The sequence below is a fragment of the Branchiostoma lanceolatum genome, chromosome 7 (assembly GCF_035083965.1).
Source record: "Branchiostoma lanceolatum isolate klBraLanc5 chromosome 7, klBraLanc5.hap2, whole genome shotgun sequence".
NCBI classification, from domain to species: domain Eukaryota; kingdom Metazoa; phylum Chordata; class Leptocardii; order Amphioxiformes; family Branchiostomatidae; genus Branchiostoma; species Branchiostoma lanceolatum.
Window position 1 is genome coordinate 10,676,221 of NC_089728.1, and position 16,201 is coordinate 10,692,421.

Here is a 16,201-nt window from a genome sequence, read left to right on the forward strand (position 1 = left end):
GTAAGATGAAAAAATACATGGCTAGATAGAGGAAAATCGATATAAGTGTATACTCGAATACACCCTCAAATAGCCATTCCCAAAAGACCACAGCCAAGCACATTTGGTATTACTTCTTCCGACGAGTTAGGGATTAGTAGAGCGTTATTGCACATTTTATTAAGTTTCCTGTCATAATAAATATTGTACTTATGACTAAATAACTGCAATTTGCCTTTTTGTCAAGGGTGTGGGTTTATTTTTGTTCGCAGTGTAGTGTGCATGTGTTGGTGGTTCAGTCTCGGCAGTGCCCGCGAGATTTTATGCCCGACGAGAAGCGGCCATCTTGAATGTGAAGATTGCACCTGGAGACACCTGTCCACCTGTTATCAGACCTTTACACCTCTTCAATTATCAGGAGAAGCTTTTATATATGTGGTACGTGACATTGGATGTACTTGTCGCTTTTTCAACGTTATATGCTTTGTATTATGACGTCTGGAAAACAAAAGCTACTTTGTCAGCAGCAACTTTCTGCATGCAGCAAGATCTGCAAAAAACATTTAACGTTACAATATAATATGATTTATACTAAATAATAACTTGATTGTTGTTATAAGGTCGATAACCTACTATCCTTTGACTTTCTGTTGACTGTCAACATATACATAACTCAGAATGTACCTGATTTAGTCTCAAATGACTATTTGGAGATCAGCCATAGACAAAGAATTTTTATCTCAGTCCACAGAACCAGGAAGTAGCGGAGACAAGATGTTGCTGTTTTTTCTGGGTGCTCTTACTGTCCACGTCATCTATTTTGCCTCCATCTTTGACATCTACTTCACCTCCCCCCTGGTGCATGGTATGACCCCCCACTCCACCCCCGCCCCGCCCCCTGCCAAGAGACTAGTGCTGTTTGTCGGAGACGGGCTTCGCGCTGATCGATTCTTCGAGCTGGACGAACATGGCCACACCAGGGCACCGTATCTCAGGTACAACATTGGCGAAATAGTATCCATTGGTTTTAGCAGACTTGCACAATTTTTGTTATTTTATTTTGACAGGTTACATCCAGTTTTGCAGCTTGATAGCTAATAGCTTACCGAGATACTCCCTGCTCATGTTCCCTGCGTATAATTTTAGCTTGTTATGTTGTATCTGTATCTACTAGTATATAGCCGGTGTAACCACCATTCATTACTAGTACATTTCTGTACATATACTTGTTACATCAATTTTCAATTGTCTAACGTGATGTTCATTACAGCTTTGTACATCCTCATCATGTTGTAGGGATATCATTCAGACCAGAGGCACCTGGGGTGTGTCCCACACCCGAGTGCCGACAGAGTCACGGCCGGGCCATGTAGCTCTCATAGCTGGCTTCTACGAGGATGTCAGCGCAGTGGCTAAAGGTTGGTTCTGTAATCTGTTGTCCATATTATATACAATTATCTAGATAATTGTTCAGAAACCTTTTGTGTACTTGGACAGCTAATTGTGGACGCTTAAAGTGTGCTTGTCTTCAGTATAAATCGTTTTAAAGATCACTTGCCTCTGTGTTATACAAGTAATCTTGTGCATTGCCTAATAACATTGATTTAGTAGCCCTATATCAGTTGGTTTGTATTTGACTTAATTTTAAAATGTGTTTTCAGGTTGGAAGGAGAATCCAGTAGAGTTTGATTCAGTGTTTAACCAGAGCAGAGAGACGTGGGCCTGGGGAAGCCCCGACATCCTGCCCATGTTTGCAAAAGGTAAGTGCCTAAGAAATCAGACAAGGTGTAGGCAATCGTAGAAACACATAGTCTTTGGCACAATAGTGGGACAAAACCAAGTAGCAATTGCCACAGATTAATGCTTAAGCTTGATGTTGACGTTCTCTTGTTATTTGACATTCCATCTCCTCCCATGTTTGAACAGGTGCAACAGGTGACCATGTGCACACCTACATGTACAGTTCTGAGGAGGAGGACTTTGCAGACTCGGACCCAGGAAAACTGGACAACTGGGTTTTTGAGAGGGTGGAGGTGAGAACAGCATGTTTATGTATATACTTCCTTGTTTTGACAAAAAAATGAATGTACCGGTACATAATTCTGCTGATAAACATTATTTGTACATTATACTCAGTTGAGTGGACTAGAAACAGTGCAATTTGCAAAGAATTTTGATTTACACACATGTATATATCATGTGCCGTTTTCCACAATATTCCACTAAAGGCTTTCCTCCAGGAAGCCCACAGCAATCAGACCCTTGGAGATGCCCTGCAGCAGAGGAAAGTGGTGCTGTTCTTACACCTCTTGGGGATTGACACCAGTGGCCATGCCTACAGACCCATGTCAAGGTAACAACATGTTTGGTTGAACGACAGAATATTGCAGGAGAAATAAAGTGCTTTCAACCTTAGCTCAAAGCCCTTAGTTTTTCCAAAAATTCTACTGTACAGAAATTTCTTAAAGGTAAAGCTTAACCAAGAGCAATGTTTGTTTCTCTCCCAGTGAATATCTGGAGAACATCCGTTTGGTGGATGCTGGGATACAGAAGACAGTCAAGTTGATGGAAGAGTTTTTCCAACATGATGGTCAGACGGCTTATGTGTTCACATCAGACCATGGCATGACTGACTGGGGTGTGTATCAGTCTTTACAAGCAATGCTTTTCCTTTCTACATATCTTTGTATCCTCATAATATATTATAGCAGAGAAAAATGGTGTGTTTTTACGTTAAGTATGTGAAAGGTACATGTATGATTTTCAACAGTTGGTCCATATGGTATTTTATAATTAGCTAGTTGTTTTGTTGGAATCAAGCATATACAGTGACAGATAAAGCCTGTCCTCCTCACCCACCCCTGTAGGCTCCCATGGCGCAGGCCACCCCTCAGAGACCCTGACCCCCCTGCTGGCCTGGGGAGCAGGAGTAGCCGGACCTCAGTCTGGGAACACTCAGGGCTACATGGATGGGTTTGCTCAAGGTCAGTTATATTATCATTACTGTGATCTAGAACCATAGAGCACCTGTGAGATCCTCACAACCAGATAATCATGATGATGAGAACCATAGATGTAGAACGGTAGATTGTTATGATGAAAAGCTGAGGTAAAGTTCTACAGTGTTTTGTTGAAGTTAAGGTTTATTCAAAGGGTATATAGACTGTACTACTCTGTAATTTTCATTTGAAGAAGATTTATGCTTGGGGATGAGGTTACAGCTGTTTAGATGTGTCTACTCTGCTCTTTTTTACAGAGTGGAAGCTGGAGAACATAAGAAGATGTGATGTGAACCAGGTATTTGGCAAAGTTTCAGATTCATGCTCAAGCCCCTTGATAATAAGTATGGATAAGAAGTTTCAGCCCTCGATCAGTAACAACCATGGTTAACATGTTTCAGAAACATTCAATGTCTTTCTGGTAGTTAAGGTGTACTCCTTTGTAAATGTAAGGAAAACTTGTCCAGGGGTATATATATGTCATGTAAAAGATTACAGTTTAACAGAATATGGTTAACTTTGTTTCACAGGCAGACATTGCACCACTAATGTCATCCCTTATTGGAGTGCCTTTCCCACTCAACTCTGTGGTAAGTGTCACGTTTTCTATTTAGTTTTGTTGACGTCATGGTGAAAGAGTATTTGAGATTGGTACAAGTACACAAACACTTCATTTAAAACTCTCGTACTTAAGGGAAGTCAAGACTTCAACATTTTTTTTTGTACCTCCAGGGCACCCTTCCGTTGGAGTACCTGGACAACACAGATGGTTTTAAGGCAGAGAGTCTCTTTACAAATGCTAGACAGGTTGTGGAACAGTTTGAGGTGAGCTCTTGATTTCTATCCTCGTAGTATCACTCGTCAGTGCAAGTACTACATCTTGTCTGTTTATGTTTTTTTTATTGTTGTTTCTTTGTAGACTTAACCCTCTAAAAGAAATGATAATGTATTTTTCTTTGTTTCAGGTAAAAATGAAGCAGAGGAGAGAGACAACATTATCAATGTTCTTCATTCCATACAGGTAGATAAGAATCTCATACATGAAAAGCTTCCCCTGACTGACTGCTCTTATGCTTTTCCAGAATTTGAATATTTTACTTTGCAGATGTTGCCAAATAGCGCCATATTTTACTGGTAGCTCAAATTTCCAACACTCTTATTTGGAAAGGCTTTGAAGGAAAACTATATGCTAATTTTCTCTTGTATCCTACCCTCTTAGTGACCTGACACCCAGCAAGCAACAGAACATGTTTAGAAACATTGTTAGTCTGATACAAGCACAAGAGTATCAAAAGGCAGTAAGTTGTTTTTTACTTTATTTCTCATGTATCAGTTCCACATATTTTGTCTGTCCTTGGTACGAAATCATGTACTAGTATCAGGTCCATGCACTGTGCCTGTCCTCGGTGCTGAATCATGTATCGGCCCCACACATGGTACCTGTCCCTGGTGCTGAATCATGTATCAGTTCCACACATTGTGCATGTCCTTGGTGCTGAATCATGTATTGGGCCCACACATTGTGCCTGTCCTCAGTCCTAAATTATGTATCACTGACACACATTGTTCTTGTCCTTGGTTCGAAATCATGATATAAGTTCCACATATTGTGCATGTCCTTGGTACTGAATCATCAAGCAGTTCCACGCACTGTGTATGTCCTTGGTGCTTATACTTATATCAGCTCTATGGACAGAACTGATCTATTCCCAATTGACATTGCTTTTTCAATGAACTGCTTTCAGATACTAGAGTGTGGAGAGCTGATAGACCTGGCTTTGAAAGGACTCCATTACTACCACACCTATGACAGACTCTTTCTATGGTAGGATAAGCTATTTTAACTTAACCCATAAACCGTTACATGGATGAATAGATAGATTTGATTTTTGAAATGCTACATACAATTTTCTGCTTTCTGTCATATCTCAGACAAGAATTTCGTTTGTTTGGTGGATGTTAACCATGCAATTGTTTTCATTTGCTTCAGTACTAGTGTTACCCTCGGGTTCGTTGGCTGGATGTCATATGTTGTCTTGGTGTTGCTAAGAGACCACACCACCATCATACAACAGCACAAACTCTACAAGGTAGTAGGCCTGTATTTCTATCATTTCATCCTGTGTTGTATCAAATTTTTCAATGCTTAGAATATATTTTAGTATTTACAGTACTGATACACTGTGCTGAAAATATTGTTTTTGTCACTATGCAGGTAGGGAATGCAGCAGGTGTATGGACTAGGCTACAGGACCATGTGTCAGAACTTGTGTGTGGAACACTGGCAGCTGCTATCCTGCTCTTCCTCCTTGGTAAACAAAAATGTTCTACAGCTCTAGCCTTTTTACATCATATGTTACAGCTGTCACATATCAGATTGTGCCAGGTGCTTGGCCAGTATCAGAAATATTGGTGTTGTCATGTGTTTTTCTACCAATGTACAGATTTTACTTTTTGTCCTTGTGTCTGTCCTTGGTACTGAAGCATGTATCAGTTCCATGCATTATGCCTGACCTTGGTACTGAAGCATGTATCAGTTCCATGCATTATGCCTGACCTTGGTGCTGAATCATGTATCAGTTCAACACATTGTGTCTGTTATTTGTACTAAATCATGCATATGTTCCACATGTGGTACCTGTCCCTGGTGCTGAACCATGTATCAGTTCGACACATTGTGTCATCATGCATATGTTCCACACATTATGCCTGTCCCTGGTGCTGAATCATGTATCAGTTTCACATATTGTGCCTGTCCTTGATGCTGAATCAGGTATTGGTTCTATTGATTTAACTGATCTATTCCCAATTGACAGTCTGATATATATACAGGATTATTCTTATGATCACGATGAAATGTTATTGCTTTTTTTTTCTGTAGTGATAAAGGCTCCATGGACATACTATGTGTACTGTCTTCCACCTGTTTGGATTCTCTACTGCGTTCTACAGAGGTGAACTTTTTGATTATTTCTGTACAACTTGATATGTGTTTAATTTCTGTAATGAGAATAACCTAAAGGACATTCTGCATTAATCTGCTATCAAGACCACTAATCATGTGACAAATTGACTGATGCTCTGTGCTGTAGATGTTGGATTTATTTGTAATTCTAATGTATTGACTTTCCCTTTCCAGAGGATCCGATATTTACAGTCTGATAGGCTACATCAAGACCAACAACCTGGCTCTCCCCCTGCTTGGTTCCTGTGTACTTGCAGCACTCAGCTTAGAACTATTGGTAGGTGTGATGATGTAGCTGTACACTGAAATAATAGCACAGTGTGTTTGATAGTACCATTCTGCTGTTATGGTGCATGTGTTGTGCGAACGGTTGTATTCCAAATTTTTCTGAATAGCTTTATACCTGAAATATGAGCAAAGCAATAAAAGAGGTTTCAATACCTAGGTACTCTGCATGTGCCTTACAGAATTGAAGTGGTATACTATTAGCTTACCCAAGAAGTTACTGTGCTAAAGATGAAGTCTTGTTGTTGTGCGACCTTTGCAGGTACTGAGCTTCTTCTGGCGACAGCTGCTGACATTAGGACTAGTGGTCCAGGCCCTGTGGCCATGGCTGTCTCCCAACATCCACTGTAGACAGGTGAGAATGTTTTCTTGCAATAACCATAGACATTTGCATTGATGTTTAGAATTAATGATCGGTTTGATGTGATATCTACCAAAGTTAACTTTCGAGTGATTACAAATAATGTACTAAAGGATGGTGATCAATTCTTTAGACTACTTCTTTGTCTTTCATGCACTTTCTGCAGGCGACTATGGTGGGCTGGACTGTATCATCCCTTCTTCTGGCTGTTTTTCCTATGCTGCCTGTTGTTGGACGAGAGGCAAATTACTCCTTGGTGTAAGCACTTAACTGTCCTTCTTAAAGTTTCTTGAAATTTCTGTTGGTTTTTTAGTAAGACCATAAAAGATAAATGTTTATTGTTGTGTTTTTTTTAATCACACCCGCTTTCATAAATGTCATGTGGCTCACAAAATGTTGAACTTTCTCTTCAATTTCAGGATTTTGGCTGGTATCCTTGGGGCTGCTGCTGCCTTGTGGTGTGCCTCAAGGTAATGTATAATGTTGTTAGAGGTTTGCTTGCTGTTCTCTTTCTGCCTTATCTTTACAATTGTGCTGATATTGTTTTATCTTATGACTGAGGATGTATCATGTATCTAGTTTTTGTAATCTTTTCCAAACAGACCAGAGACAAAACTGCTGTCAAGTAACTCTAAGTCATCTCTTGTTCTGATCATTGCACAGGTCAGTATTGTGTCCTATGTTCGTCTCTGTTTCTTCCTTTCCTGTTTGATGAAGGCTGCTTTGTAAGTCAGGCTCAGAGAATACACCTTGCCTACCAATGATACTAAATATCTTATCTGTGTTAATGTCTATGTCTATCACTCTCCTCAGATCTTGTTGATGGTCATGTCTGTATATGTGAGACACAGTACAGCTGCCAGTCTGCTGAACAAAGAGGGAAACCCTGTCTTCAACCGAGTGTTTAGTTGGACCATGTTAGGTCAGTAACATTTTTATAAACCATGACAGTGCAATTCATAGACAGCTTCTACCTGATGACTAGAGGCTATCCCAGACACACCATAAAGTAATGGAAGTTTGAATGCCTTTTGAGTTTATTATTATTTCTTTATTTCAGGCTCTCACTGGCCCATATGACATAGGGACAAACATGAAAAACAAAGATTATATATAACATTTTGAGACAAACTAACAATATTATGGCTATGTGTAGAGGCGGCTCCATAGGTTGGTGAAAAATGAGTTCTTGTAAAAAGAGTCGGACCTAAGTACGGACTGTATAATGGCATTACTAGAATTGAAAATCCTATGTACAAAGGAGTGGCACTGTTTACGCCATCTGGCGTCGAAGGTATCGGTATGATTGCACACGAACATTTCACTTGCGCTGCAAGATCTTGGGAAACTCATCATTATACGGAAACAATTGTTGTAGGCAATTCGACATTTCGACAGAACACTCGAGCGAAAAGAATTCCATAACTGCGCCCCAAAGAGTTGGGAGCAGTGAGACGTGAATAGTGTTTTCTTAATAGTAGGTGAACAAAGACAAAATTTTCGAATTATAGTATTTGCTCGACAATAAAGGCCCCTTAGTTGGGCAAGGATACAGTCATCATCACTCAGTCTGTCATTAATAGCAATTCCAAGATATACAAATGATGTCACAAATCTCAGACACTCTCCATACAGTTTGATCGACGGGAGCGGATGTAAAAGTGGCAAACTAGCACTCGGGAAGTACATGCAGCATGTCTTGTTTACATTGAATAATACATCATTTTCTAAACCAAAGTCCTCACAAGTACTTACAAGTTTTTGCAGAGACTTAAGGCTAGGACATAACAAACACATGTCGTCAGCGTAAAAAAGATGGTTCACAAGACAGCCTCCTATATAGCAACCTACTTTAGTACAACTGAGTCTCGAGCTTAGATCATCTATATATGCATTAAATAGTAGCGGGGATAGCAGACTCCCTTGCCTTACCCCATTTGATACATAAAAGCAGGGAGACAAAACATTGTTCCATCTAATACACATTGTTTGGTTCTGGTACCAATAAACCAGAAACCTCACCAAATACACAGGGACCTTTCTGTCAAGGAGTTTTTTAAATAGGGTCCAATGGTTTACCCTATCAAAAGCCTTGGAGGCGTCTAAAAAACAAGCAAAAACTGGAGAGCCGAGACCCCGGTAGTACTCAATTGTCTGTTTTAAAGTAAATACACACATGTCAAGACCATGCCCACGTTTGAAACCGAACTGATGAGCAGTGGTTTGAAGATATGGCTCTAGCCTGTTCAATAAAACAGCCTCCAGAACTTTGGATAATGCTGATGCAATTGCTATTGGTCTATAGTTATCACTATCAGAAATATTACCAGTTTTGTTTTTAACAACCGGAATGATGGTAGTATCTAACATACTTTTCGGAATGAAGTTATGGACAAGCGCGGCTGAAAACAATAGTGATAAGCATATGCTAAGCTTAGGCCCCGCATATTTAAGGTGTTCATTACTGATTTCGTCAGACCCTACCGCTTTTCCATTGGGTAAGTTTCTAATTATATCATATACCTCCACAGCAGAGATTTGCATCCCCGAATCAAATTCAAAAGGACAACCTGTCGACAAATCAGACATAACAGCAGGTCTATGTACCTCACTATTAACAGAGTTCAGCAGTTTATCAAAATGACTCCTCCACATGTCTGCGATCTGCTCAGCCCCAGAGCAACCATCTATAGTGTTAGGTAATACAGAATGAGAGGATTTAGTACTACGGACCTTTTTCCAGAATTCTCTAGTATGGCCAGCATTGAAACTTTTCGCAGTCGAGTCGGCTCTTGCCCTGTTTTCCTCCTGTTTACACTGTCTTAGGGCGTACTTAAACTTTGCCCTGGCTTTATTCATTAAGGAAAAAATCGGACCTGATCGAGGGCGGCCACTTTCCCTCCACAGAATGTAGGCCTCACGTGCAGCCGTATGCAAATCCTTAACAACCTCATTCCATCCGGGGACAGGTGTAAAGGAATTGCAACCCGTTCTTTGAGTTATAGTGGAATTTGCAGAATCTTTTAGAGTGGCAATTAATTGGCAGGTAAACAGGTTGAGGGCATTAGTATGCGCTTGATCCTGACAATTCGGATCCTTACAAATCATTGCGTCCAGTGGAATTTCCACGTTTGACAGAAAACTGTCCACAGATAAACGATACATGTCTATTTGGCCTGGCATCGCCCTGGCCCAGTCAGTGATTTTGCGAGGAATCTCGGAGTGTGCAGCCTTAGCTATGGATGGGAAATTTGCATCTAAAGAGATACAGAGTGGAAAGTGATCAGAGGAGATATAATCATGCAACACCTGAATATTGTTGATGTTTTGGTGAGCCGTGTCACTTGCTAGACAGTGATCGATCCATGATGTGGAAGCATGGACATCACTGAGGTAAGTGTAAGAATCGGCCGGAAGAAGTTCCCTGTCTGAGCAGTGTAATCCAGTTTCCTCGCAAAACGTCTGTAACAATACACCAAATCTACTTGTAGGAGAGGCATTAAAATCGCCCAAGATTACCGTAGCATACGAATTATAATCCTCCAAGAGTGCCTCAAGTTTACCCAGCTTCTCAAGAAATGAGTCAGTATTTGCTTGCATATCACAAGGCATATATACACATACACAAAGTAATTGACATCCATTCAAATCTATTCTAACAGCAATGAGACTATCATCATCAATGTCAACAGGAGATATGACAGAAGATAGGGTCTTTCTCCACATGATCCCCACTCCCCCATACGGGCGTCCTTGTAGCACCCCTGCTTCCAGATTTACTGGAGATTTCCCGGAGGCCATAAACTCAGGACTAATGCTGTTTAAAAAAGGAATATCATCAGGCAAAAGCCAGTATTCTTGCAACATAATAATGTCATTTGATTCACATAGACTTTTGATTGTTCCAACTGAGTTCTTGGCAGAACGGCAGTTATACGATGCAATCCGCAGTTTCTGTTTCAAGTCCATGGTTAAGAAGTGGAAGAGCGTCGCCTACTGTGAAAGCGGCGCACTAGGATCCCACATGGCCAGAAAGATGGGGACAGGACTTCCGACACAGCATTGTAGTCAACAGAGACACGGAACGAAGAATACCCATCGTATTTTGTGGTTAGTTTAGAACAGTTAACTGCGCATTTCTGCGACAAGTTATCAGTCAAGTACCTTTCAACATCCTGAGTCAGTGTGTCCGGTTCAAGGCGTGTCACAAAGATCTCCGCTGGTCTTGACTTAACCGCAGACAGACTGGACGACACCGCCGTACCCACCACTGCCCTGGACCTCTGCTTCTTTCTCTGCACCAGGCGGAAGCCCTCAGAGTCAAGGTCACTGTGGTCACCAGCTGAGGTGGACTGCGGTCGGGCTACAGCCCTAGAGCCACTCGAGTAGCCCCGACGTCGGGATGCCTGCGATGACTTTGTGGCAGGCGCCCTCTCCACCTGCCGACCAGAGTCGCCCGCGTGCAGGGACTTAGGGATAGTCTCCGACGGGCAGGTGTCAGACACGGCATTGGCGTAGGATTCCTTCGGCCTGGTAAGAGTCGACGCTGCCGGCGGAGCAGAACTCGACGTTGCCGGCGGAGCAGAACACGTCACTGCCGGCGGAGCTCCGCCGGCGGAGCAGAACACGACGCTGCCGGCGGAGTAGAGCTCAGCCTGTTTTTCAATTCCCAGAGCTCTTTCCTGAGGGCCACAAGCTCAGTCTGGACTCTAACCGAAATCTATGGAGCAATCCCTAATCAGTTTCATCTCCTGCCTCACGATCTGAAGCTCTTGCATGCAAACTGAGATGTCTACATGTTCCAGATTCACAGCGGGGAGGTGGAGAGTTGCTGACACGAAAGTAGGTAACGACGGAGGAGCAGTAGAATGCAAAACTCGCTGAATATCCTCCATATTGGCGGTAGACTTGTCTGCTCCCTTTCGCTTTATGTAGCGATCGTCCGGCTTACATGTATCAAATACAAGTCTCTTAGCCGTCTCTATTTCCTCTTCCATGTACGTCTCGGTACACAACTTCGTAATGATGTCGCGCGGAAGAGTGTCCATCTTGTTAACAGTAAAACATAGCAGATCGTTGATGATAACATCTTTACATACCGCTTCGGATCCAGACCCACTAGGGGGGAAACGCTTGTCTGAACAGCGCTGGCAAAGAACAAGATCCCCCTGACAGGGCTGGGCTCCTGTCTCACGGCAGTCTTCACATCTAGGCATGATGGGAGTGGGGAGGGGTGCCGCGGGCTTACCATATAGTGCCCTCCCTTGATGAAGAAAACCTTTCAATGTGAAGGCGATCGTCAGAATTGTCTCCAATTTTCACTTTATAAGTAACCCAGAATGTTTGGTCTTCATCTGGTGAGTCGATAGCAGGTTGATGGGTCGTTAAAATGCCCCAAATTCTGATTTTGGGGAACAGAGCCACGCAGCTATCAAAAAGTCGCCGCCATCTTGGATCATCCCATTCAAAATCATCCACCAATGAATGTCTGAATGTCCACCAAACTATGATGAGGCCATAGAGTTCTACAAATTGTTTCAGTCTCAAACTTTCAATAGAACAGGCTTGTCTTGCATCTCCTTAGATATATCTCTACCACTATACAGTATCTACAGAAAGATGTAAGTAAGTACAAAAGGTGGTACATGTAATAAGTATTGTTGAACAACTAAGCTAAGTGTCAGCAAACAATTGTGTTTATTTGTCCTCTACCCCAGGTTGCACCTTCCTGCTGCCCCTGTTGAGTCTGCGACTGTTGTACCCCCGACTCCTGAGCATCACCCTGGCCCTCATGACCCTGTACCTGCTGCTGTCTACTGCATATCCTTTTGTGGAGCTAATGTTTCTTACCTCACTATGATGTATAACATATGACAGCAATGCTGATGGTATATTATTGATCTGATTCTGTGTATTGTGACATATTTTGCAGTTCATTATATAATGCTACAATATAGCACATGTAAGGATTCATGAATCAAATCAAGGTGTTTTCTTGGTAGATTAAAATGCTATGACCTTGACATCCCCCACTCATGAGGCCCTGTTCTGTCTGACCTTAGGCTTCACCATGTTCTTCTGGCTTCAGATGGAACATGGACTGTCAACCTATAGCCATAGAAAGGTAAGGCTGCATTTCCAATATCTGACTACCGTATTGTCCATGACACTGTGTCCCATATAACACCATACCCTTAATGCTGTATGGTATGTTTCAACTTAAGCTTTTTCTTTGTCCAATGCTTAGTTGTGTATCAAAAAGTTTATCTATTGATCTGATGTTAAAGAAAGTATTTAGTCTTACTGACTTGTTTCCTCCAGCTAGAAGATATATCATTCACAGCAGTACTGCCAGACAGCAGCAGAAAGCAGATGACTACAGACAATCTTCGCCATGCCTATTTCTTTGTATCCTTATATGTCTGCAAAGTATATCAGTGACGAGTAAATCATTGACAATATATATGTCACTTTGTTTCTTTTACATAGTTTATACCAGCAATAAAAGAATTCATATCGCTGGTCAATTTGATTTATATTGGTACATATATCATCTGTTGTATTGCAATCACATTGTGGTTCATAATCATAATGTGTTGCATGTTGTTGTCCTTTTATCATGGCCAAAGGTACAAGTGTATTGCCTTGTCATGTTGATCCTTAAACATCCTCTCAGATATTTTTCATCATCACAGCATTCTTTGGTACAGGGAATATAGCAAGTATTAACAGGTTGGTCAAATTTTAGGAATATACCAAGGTACGGCAAATATTAACAGGAGGGTCAAATTTTAGGAAAGGTATCAAGAGGCATGTATATGTGAAATGGTAACATCAGTTGATTAAATTTTTCCGCTTTCCTTACAGTTTTGACCCCCAGTCCATATACTGCTTCCTCACAGTCTTCAACCCTTTTGTTATGGGGTCACTGCTGCTGTTGAAGGTGGGAATTAATACGCCCTCTATCATCTACACAATTCTGTAATGTTTTTGTTTCTATGGAAAAGCATTCTTGCATATCATGATGATTGTTAATTTTCACCTTTTTCTTCTTTTTTTGTTGTTGCAGATCATGGTACCATTCTTGATGGTGACCTGTGCCTTTAGGGCAGTAGATGTTGTGGTGCAGGTGCCAACAAGAAGGTATGATTATTTTACTTTAGTAGAATCTTAGTGTATTGCACATAGCATTTCTCGACTTGGTTTATCCTTACTGTTGGTTCATTATTTATGAATCATAAATTACAGATAGAAAATATTTGTTGTAGCAGGTTACACACTATACGTAAAGGGCACTGCAGTTACATGTAGTCTACTTTGTGCTAAGGTCTCTACTACAAATGTCAGGCAGTGGAGTAATCAAAAGTATATTGTGAGGGCTTTACTTCTATTAAGGATTATCACTTAGTTCGCAATGTGTGAAAGTAACACGTCATTAAGCCTAGTCTTCATCAGGTAGGACACCCTGGATTACACTACTGAGTTACACTACTCTTCACACATTTAGCAGTGTTTATTTGTATTGAATATCTGTTGTCTGATTCTTCAACAGCCTTTTCCTGACAGTACTGCTGATGTCTGATCTTATGGGACTGGTAAGTAGATGCAGTTTAGATTTTCATTCAGTTGAGAGTGATCAGTATATAATTAGTAACATTTTCCTTAGATCAGATAGTAACATGTTTGCAGGTAAATATAAATTACATTACCATTGGGATGAAAGCTTTGGTGATGGGACATTTCGTTTAGTTATTAAAGCATTTACTGATAGAGCCCAGCATGTTTGCAAATCAAAAATGTGACTTTGCAGGAATTGTAATGCTATAATAATGCTGAAATGTTGTATCTTTGTTTCCTCCAGCACTTCTTTTTCCTGGTGCAGGACACAGGCAGTTGGCTGGAGATCGGCACAAGGTATTGTTTATTGCTTTGGTATAGTTAAAATCTCAATATAATGGATGATGAATACACACAAATACTTCCACTACTGTCAACAGTTGACAGATATTAAGTAACTCTCTCTTTCTCCTCAGCATCAGCCACTACGTAACAGTGATGTCCACAACCATTGCCATCATGCTGCTCTTTGGTGTCGCTCGCTTCCTGACTGGAACAGCCGTCATCAGTCAACAGGAGGATAAATCTCATGACCAGTGATATCTATATATACTGTGCCATGATGTTGATAGAAAATATGAATGTTGAATTTGTTCTTAATAACAACCCTTTCTGGTCCTTCAGTTGACAAAAAATCATGCTGTCCATGTAGAGCAGACCCATTTATTGAAAGGAGGCATAGCGACATAGAATCAGACATTGGATGTGTTCACATGCCCAATTCATTTTCTTCTTAAAGTCACAGAAATAGAGCAGATGCAATGCAGAGGATATGTAACTATGTGGCATAAATCTATTATTATGAATTTTTTTTATACATCTTACAGACAATAGTGCAATCCCTTTATCAGAGACACAATTTGTGTCCCGGGGTCCCAGGTAATAAAAGTATCAATGTGATTTAATTTTGGATTCATTTCTGTCTTCTTTGAATATTTTCAAATCACACAAAGTACACTACTAACAGACACACACGTTAATTTTGCACAATACATGTTAACAGATTGATATAAGTTCACTTATCATCTCACTCAGACTCAGTAGTTGGAACAATGGTGACTGTGTTGCTGTCATAATCAGTCACCACAAGCCTTCCCCGTGTTGCCATGGCAACAGTCCATGGAAGACTTACATCCATAGTGATGTGTTTGACAAATCTGCCCGTCTTATCAAACATGTCCACACGACCAGGCGACGCTGCAACAATGATATTATCTGCCCTGTCTGTACAGATGCCATAGATGAGATGCTTCAGCAGAGTTTCCTCTCCAAAGTTGAACAGAAACTGGCCATTCTCATTGTACACATAAACAGAGTGGGTACAGAGGTCTGACACGACAATGTTACCTTCCCCATCGACAGTTATAAACTGTGGATCCTGCATCCCCTGGAAACGGCCCACAGTTCTCACACATGTCCCATCTGGCCTCAACACCTGCACTTCACCGTGTATCTTCTGGTCTCTTATGGTTTGTGCCACAAGGATGTGGTCCTTCCTGGTGTCCACAGCAACTCCAGAAGATGATCTGTCCCCTGTATACCTCAGGTCAATCTTCTTCAGCACCCTGCCCTTTTTGGAGTACTGCATGGCAAAGTCCCCAGGCCGTGTCTCCCCCACCACCCACAGGTTTTCCTCCTTGTCGATGGCCACATCAAGTGGGTACATGTCCTGTTCAAATGTCACGACTGCTGGGAACTGTCGGACAAATTTCCCCTTCAGGGTGAAGACTTGGATTCTTTGGTTCCCGCTGTCTGCTACAAAGAGTGCTCCTTTATCTGACACTGTAACACCCCTTAGACCATCAAACTGTCCTTTTCCTTGTCCCTCTCCACCAAATGTGACTGTCTGAGACTCATGCTCCTTGCTGCGGGACTGTTCCTCATGTATTGGAGTCCCCAGACTTGACGGTACAGCCATGATTTTTTTTTCCTACTGTTGTAGCAGCTCCACTGAATAAAGACCTATAGGTTACATAGCAACATTTCTGTTCTCAA

The 16,201-nt window shown here is 41.4% G+C and overlaps 2 protein-coding genes across 2 annotated transcripts; one reads left to right on the forward strand and one right to left on the reverse strand.

Annotated features, from left to right (window-relative positions):
- The first annotated feature begins 301 nt into the window (after positions 1 to 301).
- Positions 302 to 15,111, forward strand: LOC136438361 (GPI ethanolamine phosphate transferase 1-like). The gene is made up of 32 exons (XM_066433128.1): positions 302 to 417; positions 724 to 974; positions 1,276 to 1,397; positions 1,641 to 1,739; positions 1,906 to 2,012; positions 2,208 to 2,332; positions 2,487 to 2,617; positions 2,847 to 2,963; positions 3,236 to 3,276; positions 3,509 to 3,568; positions 3,711 to 3,803; positions 3,944 to 3,999; positions 4,198 to 4,276; positions 4,724 to 4,803; positions 4,969 to 5,068; positions 5,194 to 5,290; positions 5,860 to 5,932; positions 6,118 to 6,220; positions 6,491 to 6,583; positions 6,756 to 6,845; positions 6,917 to 7,059; positions 7,192 to 7,252; positions 7,403 to 7,511; positions 12,307 to 12,408; positions 12,622 to 12,713; positions 12,911 to 12,997; positions 13,266 to 13,321; positions 13,457 to 13,532; positions 13,659 to 13,732; positions 14,142 to 14,184; positions 14,451 to 14,503; positions 14,623 to 15,111. The coding sequence occupies exons 2-32, from the start codon at positions 754 to 756 to the stop codon at positions 14,744 to 14,746; spliced, it is 2,907 nt and encodes a 968-aa protein (XP_066289225.1). The 5' UTR covers positions 302 to 417; positions 724 to 753; the 3' UTR covers positions 14,747 to 15,111.
- Positions 15,112 to 15,233: 122 nt separating this feature from the next.
- LOC136438362 (tripartite motif-containing protein 3-like) lies at positions 15,234 to 16,124 on the reverse strand. The gene has a single exon (XM_066433129.1). The coding sequence runs from the start codon at positions 16,122 to 16,124 to the stop codon at positions 15,234 to 15,236; it is 891 nt and encodes a 296-aa protein (XP_066289226.1).
- Between the last annotated feature and the right edge of the window lie 77 nt (positions 16,125 to 16,201).